This window comes from Nicotiana tabacum, chromosome 15, assembly GCF_000715075.1.
Source record: "Nicotiana tabacum cultivar K326 chromosome 15, ASM71507v2, whole genome shotgun sequence".
Classification (NCBI taxonomy): Eukaryota; Viridiplantae; Streptophyta; class Magnoliopsida; order Solanales; family Solanaceae; genus Nicotiana; species Nicotiana tabacum.
This window is the reverse complement of record NC_134094.1, coordinates 133,240,418-133,256,788: the sequence shown is the minus strand read 5'-3', so window position 1 is coordinate 133,256,788 and position 16,371 is coordinate 133,240,418. Positions and strand designations below refer to the sequence as shown.

At 36.0% G+C, this 16,371-nt stretch overlaps 1 protein-coding gene across 4 annotated transcripts in view; it reads right to left on the bottom strand.

Moving 5' to 3' along the window:
- LOC107766687 (uncharacterized) overlaps positions 1-13,243 on the bottom strand; it is a 28,808-nt gene extending 15,565 nt beyond the window's left edge. For all 4 annotated transcript variants that reach the window (XM_075231327.1, XM_075231329.1, XM_075231328.1 and 1 more), the window contains exons 1-13: positions 12,908-13,243; positions 8,161-8,241; positions 7,938-8,037; positions 7,757-7,841; positions 7,581-7,630; positions 6,295-6,374; positions 5,697-5,756; positions 4,514-4,613; positions 4,340-4,417; positions 529-593; positions 360-428; positions 202-279; positions 27-122 (exon numbers count right to left, since the gene is read on the bottom strand). In XM_075231327.1, coding sequence (XP_075087428.1) covers positions 27-122; positions 202-279; positions 360-428; positions 529-593; positions 4,340-4,417; positions 4,514-4,613; positions 5,697-5,756; positions 6,295-6,374; positions 7,581-7,630; positions 7,757-7,841; positions 7,938-8,037; positions 8,161-8,241; positions 12,908-12,952 — 987 coding nt within the window. In that variant the 5' untranslated portion in view covers positions 12,953-13,243. The remainder of the gene's footprint in view (positions 1-26; positions 123-201; positions 280-359; positions 429-528; positions 594-4,339; positions 4,418-4,513; positions 4,614-5,696; positions 5,757-6,294; positions 6,375-7,580; positions 7,631-7,756; positions 7,842-7,937; positions 8,038-8,160; positions 8,242-12,907) is intronic.
- Positions 13,244-16,371: the final 3,128 nt, after the last annotated feature.

Below are 16,371 nucleotides of genomic sequence, written 5' to 3'. Positions count from 1 at the left end.
AGAGAGGAAACAACAATTTTCTTTACCAAATTTTTCTTTGACTCTGCAGATGTGGAAGGCGACTTCAACTTTCCAAACAAATCCTGAATGAAGGTGCTATCATCTTTTAAGAGAGATACAACCTGTATCAAAACCAAATAATCAGGAGACCATAATAACCACAAGATAGAATATTTTAACTACAGCAAAAGCAAATCTTACAACTGCATTGTTTGCATGGATTATGGAATTAAGGTTTGCAACTGTTGCGTCATCCAACATTCGAGGCAAAATGACATCCTGAATGTTAGTCCCACAAACTATAAGTTTCATTGATAGTACATGGTCTAAAAGGTAAAAAAGAAAAAAAAAAGTATCACCTTCAGATAGCCAACTCGGTATGTTTGATGTATCTTTGAAAGGACTAATGGATCTTTAATAGCTATAGCCTACCACACCCACAAGGGAAACAAGACACTTCAGCAAACATTCCTCAGAGGTCCTCGGAAGTCAGTAGGAGGTATGGAGTAGAAAAGAAACATAACATACCTCCTTAAAGACCACATGCTCTTTCAGAAAATTGCGATGATGAACATGAGGAGCATCTGGATCATCTGTTGACCAAAATATGCATCAGGCCATTCCAAAATGAGAACAAGTAAGCAAAGAAAGCTTGAAAACGGCAAAAATATTAACTCATCAAACAGATTATGGTTATCCACATACAAGAAACCCAAATTCACAATCCACAGTGCTATACGCGCATCAAGAATGTCCTTGTTATATACAACTCAAAACACTTCGCCAATAACAATGACAAGCCCTAAAGTGTCCCACTCCAACAACAAATGCGATTGAGTTCAACATTCTAAACTACAACAAAAATAAACAAGGATTGAACCTAAGCACTTGGTCTAGTAAGAGTTTGCAGTTTTCAAAAAGCACATACCAGAAAAGAAAGCAAGGCCAAATCCCGAAACAAGAGGATTAGCAGCATATCTAAAGAGCACCAAATGAAAGACTCAGTCACTCCTTTTTGCAGATAAGTGACTCAGCTACTCAAGTAGAGGAGATAATATAATCAAGGGAAAAAGTTCAGTATTGCCCCTGTACTATTGTAAATAGTATACGTTTGTCCTCCGTTTCATTTTACATCCAAAATCCACCCTACCGTTAACAAAGTAAGCGGAACTGCCCCTAACCCTAACGGATGGCCAATGTGGCACCTGACCCACTCCATTTTTTCCATGTCAGCTGCCAAGTCACTTATTTACTCAATAAAAAAAATTAAAACATATCCCCCCAACCCCACCCCCTCCGGGCTCCCTACTTCTTCTTCTTCCATGAGTTCTTCATCTTTGCTTCAAATTTTTCAATCCAAACTAGGCCAAGTTTTTCATCAAACTAACTCAAGTTGCAACCATAACTTCTCGACATTAATATTCTCAACAAATTCCAGCTAACACTTTGCTTAAACTTCAGCAAATTAGAATACCCATTTTATGTTCTCAAGCATTCTTACAAATCCTTTAATGGTGATTTTTTTTTTCCAAATCTATAAACATCAGTGTTATTCTTCCCGTTTCAAGCTCCAATTTTTATTTTTTTCACTCGATTTCAGTAGGAAACAAGCAAGAATTTCAGATTCTTGAGTCTTTTTTCAACTTCAAATTTCGGCAACCCAAAAAATGGAGTACAAATTTGTTCTTCACTTAAATCCACGAATTTAATGTTTGATTCACGATTTTAAGCTCCAAACAACAACACCCAGCTGATTTCCTCCATATATAATCAACAAATCGAATTGTCAACTTCAAGTTTTCGACACCCAAAGAACACACCATAATGGGTTTCGAGATTCTCACGACTGAATTTCCAAACTTGAAACAGAGATGAGTGATAGCACCAGTGAATCCAAACAACTTCATAAAGGGTCACAAAATTCTCCAGGACGAACACAGGTGGCCTCAAAACGTTGTGCTTTTTCATAATCATTCAATCAGATAGAGACTTAGGAAAAACTATACCCACAATTTATTTAAGCACAAGATTAGAATGCACGTCTAAACTACTATAGCAACAGCACAATTGAAAATTTAGTAACAACAATTTCAACCATCAAAGACGTAGCATCTGACAAACAAGAGCAGTCGAGAAACTCATGGGCCAGAGATGGAGAAACAGTGAAAGTGTGAGCAACACCAAATCATGGTCAATCACAAGCAATCGACGGAGCATACCAATTTCACAACAGAAAAATCACAGCAGTAGGCTAACGAGCGACGTCCAAAACAACAGGAGCGCCGGAAACTTAGCAGTCACCGTAGTTCGTGTATTCCGGCCAGATTAAGAGAAAAGAAAGGCCACCAAATGACATACCGGTCACATCCGTTCAGATCCGACCAGATCCAAGGGTTTCGGATGGACCTTCAACGAGATGGAGTTTTCCAGTGATAGAGGTTCCACCGTTTTGGTCGCTGCTTTTGTCGTAACTCAAGGAGAAAGAAAGAGAAAGGGAATAGGGTCAAGTGCCACATTGGCCATCCGTTAGGGTTAGGGGCAGTTCCACTTACTTTGTTAACGGTAGGGTGGATTTTGGACGTAAAATGAAACGGAGGACAAACGTATACTATTTACAATCGTACAGGGGCAATAATGAGCTTTTTTCCTATAATCAAACACTAGTTTACCTCGAGCAAATTTTCTACCTTTTCCCTTCTACTTTGTCATCCAATTATCAACCCCCCAAATGCTCTTTAAATCAAATAAAACAACTAACAGCACAATGCATAAAAATTTTGCAACTCAATTGCCAAAACATACATTTGCCATTCACATCTGCAGATTAAATTTTCCACTGAATTTAGGAATGGCAATGGGGCGGGGCGGGACGGGTTTGAGCTTAACCCGCAAAATTTTAACTCGCCCCGCATAGCAGTTTTTTCTATTTTCAACCCACCCCGCCATGCCCCGCAAAGACTCGCCCAGCAATTTTTTTTTTCATTTGTTATTTTTGCTGAAAAAGCACAAGTTTAATATTTTATTTTTTTCAGTTTCCTAAATCCCTCATATGGATCCAACTATTATATTTTTATTTTCAGAAATTATAATATAAAATATAACTTAATTGAAACGCGTAAAAGCTAGAAAATAAACGTGTTGAAAAGCGTAACATCAACATATCGTATACCTAAATTTACATATTAACTTGTACTTGATATATTTCCATATAACAAATATGCACCATAATTATTTTATAACTAGTTTATAATATATAATATGTAAGCTCATATATGTGAACATATACTTTCTGCTTGATTTTATAGTATTTTTCTTTTCTCCGTTTTCAGTAAGAATTATCTCCTAACCAGTTACTTTATAAATACAAGAAAATGACCTCACAAGAATTTCCTATATTCATTTACTAATCTTTTGTCAAAAAAAGACCGTATGTATATAATTAAAAGAACCTTTTTAAGGACATAATACGGATCCCCCTCTTGTAGGCCACCATATGATACCCAAAAACAAAGACAAATGGAAAATAAGTTGATTCAATCACCTATAAATTTAGTGCAGAAAAGTACCAATGTCACAGAGAATTTTCTTCACTATTTTTTTGCCTTATTTGTACGGTCCATAGTGACTTCCATAGAGTAAACCCGCAAGGAACCGCAATAAAACCCGCAACCGCCCCGCATAAGATCAAACCCGCCCCGCCCCGCACCGCCCCATTTCCATCCCTAACTGAATTGCCAAAACATACATTCACCTAAGATTCATATAGATGATATTTACTAGTTAGGAATAGGCTTTAAATTTGTTAGAGAATTTTTAATATTATTAATATTTTATTATTATTATTATTATTATTATTATTATCATACATACATATATATATTAAAAAAACTTAATTTCAGTACTACTCTTATTTTATTTTGGTATGATTATGATATGAGTTGAGCTTAAGGAAAGAAGTGCGGATTCATATCGCCGACCCCAACTTTGTTTAAGATTGAGGCGTAGTTGTTGTAGATAAGGAAATTAAAATGAACCATATCGAGTTGAAATTCTAATCATAGAGCTAGCGGCTAACACTCATGCGTAAAAGAAGCAAAATTGGTTACCATATACCGCAACTAAAATGCAAATATAAGTAAGTTGGAAGAAAGGAGCACATCCACTACAGGTCTTCAAGCAATCCTATCTTCTTTTGCCCTTTATCGGTTTTTTTTTTTTTTTTGGGGGTGGGGGGAGGAAGAGGTTGGCGATTCAGTATATAATTAAACAATAGAGTTCCATTGGGATCAAAAGAAGTCATTTTAACTAAAAATCGAAAGTAATAAAATCAAAAACTTACATTCAAGACACCCAATAATATCTATTATCAGCTCATCACCAAATATTTTTTCAAAGATCTGAGAGCTATTGAGCATAACTGCAAGAAACCACTTCATGCTGATTAGTTAACACCCACAAAAACAAGCAGAACTATTCACAAAAGAAAAACGGGTGACGAATAGACAATACTAACTGATTCCTCTCACTATTTTGAAAAGAATGTGAAGATTCTCAATGTTCTCCAGATCTTCAGAGATGCTAAATAAATCCATCAGCTTACGGAAAAAATCTTGCTGTGGAAGAAAAAAACCAACTCAGAGTGATTCACCCATGACTCAGAAAACAAGGAAACAAATGAATAAACAAGCAAGTTTAGGATGATCCAAGATCAATGAAAAGAGCGAAACACTTCTCATGTTTTCCCCTTTCTGGGATTTTCTTTTTCTTTTTGATTTTTTTTTTTTGGGGGGGGGGGGGGGGGCATTTCTCTCGTCTTACATAAATCAGAAACTCCTTGGAGAGTGCACCAACAACTTGAATACAGTATTGCACTTAGCATAAAGGATATCACAAACAGTACAAAGGATTCAAAGGCCTCCAGCTATTCCAAGACTGGTATAAGGATGAAAGAGGCAGGGAGGGAAACTGAGGGGTCACTAGAGATTACGCCGGCGACGGAAAATTCTGTGCAGATTCCAAAGGAGTCATGGGCCCCTGTTAAGCTACCAGGGCCCAGATTGAATACAGCTTGACGTGGAAGAGGGCTAAAGTGGGAAAAATCAGGGGGGTGAAGAGTGGTTGAGGAAGGAGCCCTGGCAGTACGAAAGACTAAACTGTACATACAACCACCATTTTAAAGGCACTGAAAAGTTTACCACACCTATCAAAATTGATAAGAAATGGACATTGGGCCTAACTCAACCCCAAAAGCAAGCTCGTGAGGTGAGGATTGCCCAAGCCATATAAAGAGATCAAGTCTCCCATCCCTAAGTCGATGTGCGAGACTCAACAAAAAATTTATACCTAACATATGAAAACAAAGGTAACATCCACTCATGGTTCAGTTTCCATTTTTCCAACTTATCTATAACAGATAATTAAGTTCTCATCCAGTTATTGTTAGTGTAATCAATAATTGCTTCTAAAAAGGGAAGACCCAACATCTGTATCTTCAAGATAGGTGATGAATATGATAGCGAACAATTCCTAAGCTGACATGCTCGAAGCAGTTTCACAACCATTGCCACTCTTGGCTTCTTTGTTACGAGGGAGATATTACTGATGCTAATATGAGGTCACACAACCCTCATTTTAATGAAGATTTATTGCCCGAAAAGAAATCAAGCTTAGAGAACTGAAAGATTCATGAAGCTCACATCATGCAATATTAGTTCTGTAACACGCAACTGATCAGCAATGCCACTCTCCACAACTGTCTGCAAAACAAACAATAAACAACAAATTTTCAGAAATCAGCAAACAGTATGAAAAGATTTACAGCACTCGAAAGAGTATTGCCTTCGCAAAAAATAAAAGAGAGCTTTACCTATGGTGCATCCCTTATAATGATATTGGCCCTAAACTTTTTACTTTTACAGGCCTTTTTATTTGGTTGGGATGTGGAAGGTACCCAAGGAGAGTGTTAAAGGCCTCGAGGTTGAAACTAACCACAAACCTAATAGACATTCAAACTTTGAGAACAAGTAATTTTTTTAATAATGGTAGTGTTTGGGCGAGCTTGCGCACACCTCAATTATTTATAGGTACTAAATAACTTAGCCACCAAGGCTTAGCAGATGGGAAGAAATCACCTACCCAAGTCTCAAAGAAAAAAAAAACACCAACTTCATTGACCACAAGCCAAACCCTTGGGTGCAACTTTGAGAATAGGTGATCATCAGGGCAATATAAGAAAAAGACATTTGAACTATTTAAGAAGAAAAGAAATACTGGAAGGAGGACATTCAGATAAACCTCAAGTATCTGGCAAAGCGTAGAAAGCTCAACCGGAGGCAACTCCCTCAGGTCACTGTTGACACTATGAAATGTCTCATCTGAAAATAGTAAGGAAAAAAAAGAAAAGAAATAAATAAGTAATATACATAAAACCTTTTTCCGATAGGTACGAAAAATGAGCCAATAGAAACCAACAGTAATTTGTAAAGAGAGCCCAATGACAGGTGTCCTTGAAGTAAGAGTGAAACTATGTGAACCTATTTTTGTAATGCATCGATTTACTATTTCCTTTGTCGTCATACTTATAATTTTACACTCTTTTTTCCCGAAACAATCAAGACTACAATATCATGAACCCCAGACTCTCCATTGGAGGATCTCTGATATAGGCGGACAGCAGAACATACAGCCTCAATCCCGTTTCACGTGATAGCCCAACTTTATGAGGTCAAGATTATCGATTCGTAAATCCAAGTTATTTCTTGATAAGGTAAAACTTTATTAAATAAAAAGGGTACCAAGATGGTACAAATGCTATTCGTAAATCCAAGCTAATCAATTAATTCAAATTTTTTAAAATGAAATGTGAACGTGAAAAACAAATTTGGTAATAAAAATCTGCGGAAGCTAATTTTTACAAATTTTAAATTAAAAGGGAATACAGTAGTAGCAATACATCTATATGTTCAAAGTAATCCTCGTCAAAATGAACACTTCGCCAAGAAAATAAGGTTAAAGGAAGAGCTCCACCAGTCAGACAACAATATCCACTTTTTTTAATAAATCATTCTGATGCAGGAGTATCTCTCATTGCATCTCCCAACTCAGTCAGAGGATTATATATCGTCAATAACATGTCTCACATACACTCATATCAAAATCATCAACAATGCGCCTCACATAAACTAATCATTGTTCCCAACAGAATAATTGACTCACAATCATAACAATAGCAATTGAAGTGTTTAACAATAGCAACTCAAAAGTATTCGTGGGGAAAATTTTTATACTAAGTGACGACAAATTGCAATTGACTTTCACATTTCCAGTTTGACAATTGAGTTGAGGACCAAAAGTCTTAGCAACCTATGCTAACCAAGAAGATAAAGTTCCATTTCCAACTCAATTAATTGGGAAAAATGGACCGAAATTTTTCAATGTACATACTCCTTATATTTGCATGGGGCCAGAAGTATGACTATCCCGTATCATAATTGCAGCCAAAATTTTAAAAACTCAGAATCATGGGAGCTCAACAATATTCTGTTTTTCAAGAGTATAAAATGATTACGTTAAAGACTTACTGTTAAGACTACTGAAGTGCATATTCCTTTGCACAGTACATATATGGTCCCTACAAAGCAAAAAAAGACATAAGATGTTATTTGCTGATGTTTCTAACAGCTTCTAAAAAACAAGGAGGGAAGTATAACCAAACAAAAAGGAGATAAATGTAAAAATTTATTTTCCAAAAACTTGCCATATATAGGAGCAACCAGTCGTCTCTTGAAAGCTAAGAGCTAGTTCAGTTGAATACTCTGGATCCCTCCAAGAAATAATTGTATCTGAATAGAAGAATATTTTATTCTGAAACTGAATAACAACATAATAGAATTCATAGAAGGGGAGAAAGGGGACAAAACTATGGAGCTTGAGGATACCTTCTTGCTTCCGATAGATATCCTCTGCACTAATACGGTGCAGAAGCAAAGTCTCGTTACCATCTTCATCAAGTACAAGCAATCCTAGTTCTTCCGATCTCTGCATCAGCATCCACAATCAGAAGCAATAAATTAACCCTCTCAATCGGTTCATATGAATCATTTTTTGACAAAACAAGCAAAATGGTATAAACTGAACATCAAACATTCTACTAAAACTCACCTCTATATAATCCACAGTTACATGCCCTGTTCCTTGATCATCCCATTTTCCATCGTCATTAAGACGATAGACCTTTACACGCTGCAACATAGATGGGACAAGGTTAATCTTACAAAATTGAATTAATACGAGAAAGTAAGAAAGACCAACTGCAAGGCCAAATATATTAGTAGGCAAAGCTGCTTAGGAATGTTCATCAGCCTGTAAAGAAATCATAGTTGGGAAAGGGCAGGAAGGTTCTTCTTTGTTTTTTGTTTTGTGGGAGGTGAGAGGCAAGGTAGGTTCTCATAAAAAATACAGAGATAAAGATACAAGAATGTAAAAGAAAATCTACATTGAGTACAGAAAAGCGCACAGAACAAAAAGATGCTACAACCTGCACAAGTATTCCAAAACCTCCTGCACACCGGAATTGCAGAGGAAGTTTCAGCTGGTAACGACAAACCAAACACAGTTCCACTCATGTAACCAATTTGCGTTTTAAACAACTTTAATATATCTTTTTAAATTAAAAAAGAAGTGATAGATCTTTTCATTTCTGCACAAAACTGGACAGAGTTTTCCCCCCCGTAGATTCCCCTGATAGTTATTTGAACTTTGTTACCTCCTTAGTATTAGCCTCAACATCTGTATTGGAGCTAGCATTATACCTTTTTTGCTATAAATCTGCTGTAACTATTATGCATCTTCTTGATGCCAGCAATCAAATCAATTGTTTCATCAAAATAAACTGGACAGAGTTTAATACCAATATCTTTTATTTTTTATTTTTAGAAAATGTAATTGCAGTTTATAAGTTATAACCCAATATCACATCCAAAAGAATAAGATTACTTGCTATGCGACAAATATCAGATGGTAAAGTCACTGGTAATAAGAATAGGAAGTGCAATAACATCTATTTTTTTCAAAGGACTAGCGCAGCAATGCCAAGATACTATCCTACATCGGCACAAGTTCATCTCCAATGACATCTCGACTGATGCAATCCATTACCAATCTGCAAACTCTATACTAAACTTCGCTCTTAATATCCAATATGTTGATTCACTTATCAAAAAAAATATCCAATATGTTGATTGACAAACCAATGATGTTGCGTACCAATCAGTTAGAGTAAGATATGTAGATCGTCTATATTCGTTGGCTCATCAATACTAAATAAAATTCCTTTTAAGAAACGTTGGCCCTCTACATCAATCTCAACTACTTGGTATCACCTTTATAGATTCTTTAATAAATGGTATTCTACTCTAAGCTAAGTTTGCATCAATTCCAAGAGATTTTAGGCCTTCTGAGACAACTTACAATGTGTGATCTTAGGTCTTCTTTGTCTTCATTTATTACCTTTTTAAACAAGTAACGAAAAGTTTGCCTCCTTTTTAACTTCAACCATCATATTCTTAAATACCTACCAACCAATGGATGTGGAAATCTATGCAAGATATGACCAAACAATCTCGAGTGACCTTCTCCAATGTTTCCTCTATATTCGCTTTTTGCATCCTCTACTAGATGCGTACATTTTTAATATTCTTTGTTGATAAATAAGAAGACAGCACAAAAGTTCACGTTGTCGATAAAGGATCATTTCTAATATTGTACGGACTTGTACCATTGCACGCCTATCTTCTTTTTCTGTTTTGATAAGTAGGTAAAATTTTATTAATGTAAACAGACGAGCAATAAGCTAATGGTGGACATTACATAATAGGAGGCCCCTTTATAAAAATACAGATCTTAACATCTGCATATTTACAACATTCATCTTGTGGATATATTGGACCTTGGAGGTCCAACATTTACTCTCATGCAACATTGCTGGTCTCATAAGTGTTTTACAAACTTGCATTTCATGTAGTTAGATATTTTTTTGCCATATAGTAGTCTTGTAACACTCCTCCATTTTTTTTGATTTGCACCGGGTGTCCGAGTCTCTTTGAGCCCCGACTACTCCCGGGGGTGCACAGGCCCTCGGCAAGGAGTTTCCCGCAAGTGCACCACGGTTAATTCAGGTTTTACCCAGTCCGATGGCCCTCAGAAATTGTTTGCACCCAGTGGGTTTCGAACTTGAGACCTTGAAAGGGAGCAAACCCCAAGGCTCAAGTCAATTGCCACCAGGCCAACCCCTGAGGGTTTCAATCTCTTATTCCAATTCAATGTGCTACATCTTCATCTATGATCCATCATACTATTCTTCAGGAAGACTGAGTCCACATATTTAGGTTGTCTGCATTTACGCACTAACAATCCTAAATAATCTCATTTCACAATCATTTTTCTGATTGGAATTAAACTTGTACTGGATATATTTTTTTGGAGAGTTTTTAGATGGAGCTTGTTTAACACAAAACAACCTCATCAGAATGCTTTCCGCTAGCTAACAGGTGATGTATTTGTCAATCCAAATCAAAAAGTATTAATTTATATATTCCTCCACTGTGAAGTTGCAGCAGACCTATGGAGCATGTTTTTCACTATTTTCGGACTAAATGGGTTATGCGTTAGAGATGCCTGCGAGAACTGAAATACAAGATCTGGAAAATGGTGCCTACGAGTATTCTTAGGTATATGTTTTGATGGAATCTCAGCTTCAAGCTACTCCCTGAAGGTTAGCTGTGCTTAATGAAATTAGCCGGATTAACCTTTCCCCTGTAAATAACACTGATCAATTTTTGGATTTTGTCCGCTCCTTAATCTTATTAGTCTCTCCTTAATATTTGGGCTCACTCAATCTCAATTTCGTAAATTTTGCATCTGCTAGATGGTTTTTGATGATAGAAACTTACTTCAGAAAAAAATAGTATCTTATTCTACTTACCCTAAAATCCTCACACAGTAAAGTGCTTCTCAGTTCAAACTTTTGGCTGAATCCCCACTAATTTAACATTAATCTAATAACAAACTAACTTCAAAAGGTCCGTTGAAGCAACAATAACACATCTACACAAATACTCAACACTAGCAAGCCAAACTTGTTCAATTTACGCCCTCTTTCACCCCCTAACACTATTTAACTCATAGACAAAAAGGTATAGTATGCTGAATATTGTGTGTCACTATTAAGACTAAAGTAGCTTTGTGCTTTTTCACATTAAGTTTGCTTGCATGTGCCCTCAATAATCTAGCAAGATTCGTGATGTGATTGTTCACAAGTTTTTCAACTCTTGCATATGAGATCCATTGAGATACAAAGCTAACCATCAACGCCAACTCAAGCTTATAGCTAAATTAGAAGCTTGTGTATCATATTGTAGCAAATCTTAGGTCACTCAAAATTTTGTAAATTCATACTTCAACATCATCCGAAGATCGATTAGGTCTCTCTTATATTTTCCATATCCCAATTTCCTTATCTCAAGAGCAAGTTTTATCCATCAATACGAAATATCCATCTCACTTTCCAAATCACAGGAAAAATCTAATTGCAGACCAAGTTTGAAACTTGTGCTTAAGACTTTTATAACTTAAAGAGGACATTCTTAGACTCCCTAAGAACCAGAAGAGTTAAAACAAGTTCACTCAAATCAAACCAGCTCTGTTTCACCTGAATGCTTTTTGGAGAAATCTTATTTTTCTTTGGTGCATATGACATTTCCAGGCACATGCATATGTTTCCCGTCCCAAGGGGGCTAAACCATTAACTGATATTTTCTCTATTTTTCTTTCTTCTACAAAAAAGTGCAAAAGTTGCAATTTAGGAAAACAATTAAGTAAATGATTTTCTCCAAAAAATGCCAAAAGATGAGTGCTAGAAACATCTGGTACTCAACCTATTAAAAATTAAGAAGTTGAAAAATTCATCAATATGACGACAAGTGGCTGCCTCACCCTACGGCCTACACAGATTACACAAAAGAGGAAGCAAAAACAACTAAGCACCAGAAACAACTATAAAGCAAGAGCTCTTCCAATTAGATATAAAATCATAAGTTTCCCTTGGCGCCAACCAAAAGAGCCTGATTTTTTTAATTCTAACATACAAATCAACAATACAGGTCCAGCGTCAGTTAGGATTGATCAGTACCCAGAAGACATAAATTAGTCTAATATAAACTGTAGAAGGCTGGATAACCAGAGCATAAATTACAAACCCAGGGCAGGGCTGAATAATCAGAGCATAAATTACAAAACCCACAAGAATTTAACAGTATAACAAAGCAAGTATAGAAGACTTTTTTTATGACGGCAGTGTTCGGGCAAGCTCTCGCACACCTCAGCTATTCCACCGGGTATCTGCTACCTCCCCCTAACACATATACCGGGTAAGGCCCACAAAGAACATAGAAGACATACTGTGCCACTTAACACTACAAAGTACCTTCTAAAAGCAGGGTCATAGCTAGCTCTTCGATTATGGATTCAGCCAAACCCAGGTTTTGTTACAAACCCTGTATTTGTCTTAAGAACTCTATTGGATATATATAAATTATTAAAACCCAAAAGGACCCGAATCCAAAAGCTTCAAATCCTGGCTCCGCCTCTGTCTACAAGGAAACTGAACCGAAATATAAATACTCGGACAAACAGTGTGCAGAATTCCCAGTAAATATCCATTTTTTTAGCTCAGCGAATAGTTAATATAGTCAAAATATAGTGAATATTCAACCCCAACTAGTTCGGGATAACCACGTAATCACTTGTGTAATATAATAATTCTAAAGAAAAAACAATCACTGTGAAATTAGTGCTAGGGTTAATGCAAAGGTGCGACTTTTTTGGAGTGAATTTAAGAAACGGAGCTAACCTGCATCGGATTATTAGTTCCTGTAGACTTCTCTTGAGCGCCCATGGAAACTTCTAGAAGCCAAAATTCACTGCGCCAGTAGTGTAGATTGGATAACGAGGAACGATAACTAGGGTTTTTGAGTGGGCAAAAAAAGGGGAGATAAAAAAGAGGAAGAAGAGGAAGTATTTGAGGTTTTTTTGAGGTATAAAAAAATTGGGGAATCAATTCAAAACCCTAACCGCCATTGAAATTATTTTGCTGAGTGAATTGAATCTTCTATGCTTCTCTCTCTCTCTCTCTCTTCTTTCTCTCTCTCTTCTCTCTTTCGTTTTTATTCTCTCGTTTTTCTGAAGTGTTTTTACGTGGCCCGACCTTTGGAACACAGAAGCAGTACATTGGTTGGTTATTAAATGCCTTTATTACCCTTCATTTGCATGAAAATACCGGAGTATGCCACTGCTGTCTAGGAAGAGGAATATTTATTTCACCTACTCTATTTTTTTTTAACCTTTTAAAAATTAATTAATTCGACTAATTTAGATTTGCACCGAATAAATACACAATAAAAATTTTATTCACAAGGATTATTTATTTCAAGTTGAACAGGACCAAGACATAATACTTGGAGTGTAAATTTAGTGGCGAGACTCAAGGAGGGGAATGGGAGGTGAGGCTGGACTAGCAAGTCATCCCTAGGAGAGTAAGTTTTAAGTACATTGGGTCTATTATTCAGAGGATGGGGAGATTGATGAAGATGTCACATATCGTATTGGGTGGGATGGATGAAATGGAGACTCGCTTCCGGTGTTTTGTGTGACAAGAAGGTGCTACCGAAACTTAAGGGTAAGTTCTACAAAGTGGTGGTCAGACCAACGATGTTGTATGAGGCTGAGTATTGGCCAGTCAAGATCGCTCATATCCAGAAAATAAAGGTAGCAGAGATGAGGATGTTGAGATGGATGTGTGGGCACACCAGGTTAGATAGGATCATAAATGAGGTTATTTGCGACAAGGTGGGTGTGGCCCCCTATTGAGGACAGGATGCGGGAAGCGCGGCTTAGGTGATTTGGCCATGTGAGGAGGAGGAGTACGGACTCCCCGGTGAGGAGGTGTGAGAGGTTGACATTGGAGGGCCTACGGAGAGGTAAGAGGTAGGACAAAGAAGAGGGGAGCGGTGATTAGGCAAGACATGGCGCAGGTTCAACTGATCGAGGATATGACCCTTGATATGAAGGTATGGAGGTCGAGGAGGGTAGTAGAGTAGGTAGTCTAGAGTGTTCATAACAGTAGTATTGGCACGCAGTCTCGCTTTCTGTTGGTAGTAGTTTTTTATGACTAACCGTTGTTTTTTTTCATTGTTGATCACCTTATTATCTTGTTATTTTTATTCTGCTTTTATATGGCTTTTTGGTACTGTCCCTTCTTGTCTATATTTTCATTAATGTGATGCTTATACTTTCCTGAGCCGAGGGTCTATTGGAAACGGCCTCTCAATCCTCATAAGATAGGGGTAAGGTCTGCGTACACACTATCCTCTCCAGACCTCATGATATGGGATAATACTGGGTATGTTATTGTTGTGTTGTTTGATTATTTATATCAAATAAATAAATACATATATTTCTTTCACTTACTTATATTTCACTACATTAAATCACTTAATCATGACAAGCTTGTATAGTTTGACGTAAATATTAGTACAAGAATGCCCTCTCTTAATAGGTTTTGTTGGAATAATTGGAAACAAAAAATTATGGTTAGAGATATTAGAAATAATAATCAGTGCATGATTTATGAGATTTTGGTTGGTAGGAGATTATGGTAAATTCAATAAGTTTGACGTTATTAGATAATATCTGAATTAATTTATGTTGAATCTAGGTATTATTTTATATGAAATAAAATGTGTTTATTGATGAAAACATATAAGGTCATCCTTAACAATATAAATTTAGATGACATGCACATCTAAAACAAATGAGGAAAAATCTTGCCTTAACCGGAGACCTAACATTTGAATGGCTACATCATCATTAACTTTATCAAAAAGTAGAAAAATATTTTATTAGTCATGCAATAATCTATTAGTATTGTTACTACTTACTTTATTTCTAGTAGCAAACAGTAAATACAAGCCATACGCTAATAATTATTTATATCAGAATTTCTTAGCTGCTCTAGTGTTTGTTTTAAAAACTGTTAAAAGAAAATTCCGAAAAACTTTTTTCCAATTTCCTCAAAAAAATTTAGAACCTATCACGATTTGAGAAAAGTTCCTGTTTTTGCAAAAACTAATAAATTTTGGAAATCTTACGAAAATGTCCCAAATAAGTTCCAACTTACCAAGCTCTAGCTGTTAACCATAAACTTACCAAAACTAGTCAAACAAATATAAAAATTGAAAACCTAAATAAATAAGATTCTTTCTCTCAAAGAATCACATGCAAAGATCGCCTTCTATATTTTTAAGCGTGATCAACAATATTAGATGCAAGACAGAAAGAAAATTTCATGGATAAGGTAGGAAATAAGGTGAAATACAAAAAATTATATATACAAGATTCTAAAAATTTAAGAAAAAAGGAACCTTTTTAATGGGTATGATTGAAACTCACTGAAAACACATAAACGAGTCAATATACAAAATTTGATGAAGATTGGAGGTGATTTTGTCACGATCCAAAATTCCACCACATGCGTCGTGATGGCACCTAGTCTCTAAGACTGAGTAAGCCGATTTTTATTACATTTCGAACATTTCGAAGCCTTTTTTTTAAATATATATAAGTAATCAAAACTAACTGCGGAATAAATATGGATATACCATCTCCCAAGACTGGTAGTACTGAGTCACGAACTCTAACTGAATACATGGAATGATCATGAGAACCGAATATACAATATTGTTTGATTACAAATTAACAGTACAATGAAATGAAAAGACTCCAAGGGACTGCGACGACCAAGCAGCTCTACCTTGAATCCTTACGATCCCTCTTTAACTCTGCTCAAGTCTGATATCACCAATACCTGGTTCTGCACAAAAATGTACAAAAGTGTAGTATGAGTACACCACGGTCGGTACCAAGAAAGTATCAAGACTAACCTCAATGGAGTAGAGACGAGGTACAGTCAAGACACTCACTAGTCTAATAACCTGTGCAATATAGCATACAAAAATAATAGAAAACAAATGGCAGTAATAACAACATCAATCAACTAGTGATTTAAGCATCAAGGTAACAGGAATACCATAAATATTGCTCAAACGAGTAATAAATACAGGTACAGCCAATTAATCAGGTCCTTCAGAATATACATCTTTTATCTAAGTTATTCAATAAAAAAAATATTTAGAATATAATCCTTTTCAATAAATATATTTTCGAATATAATTCTTTCAAGTAAATATCTTTCGAATATAATTCTTTCAAGTAAATACCTTTCGAATATAATTCTTTCAAGTAAATATCTTTTGAATA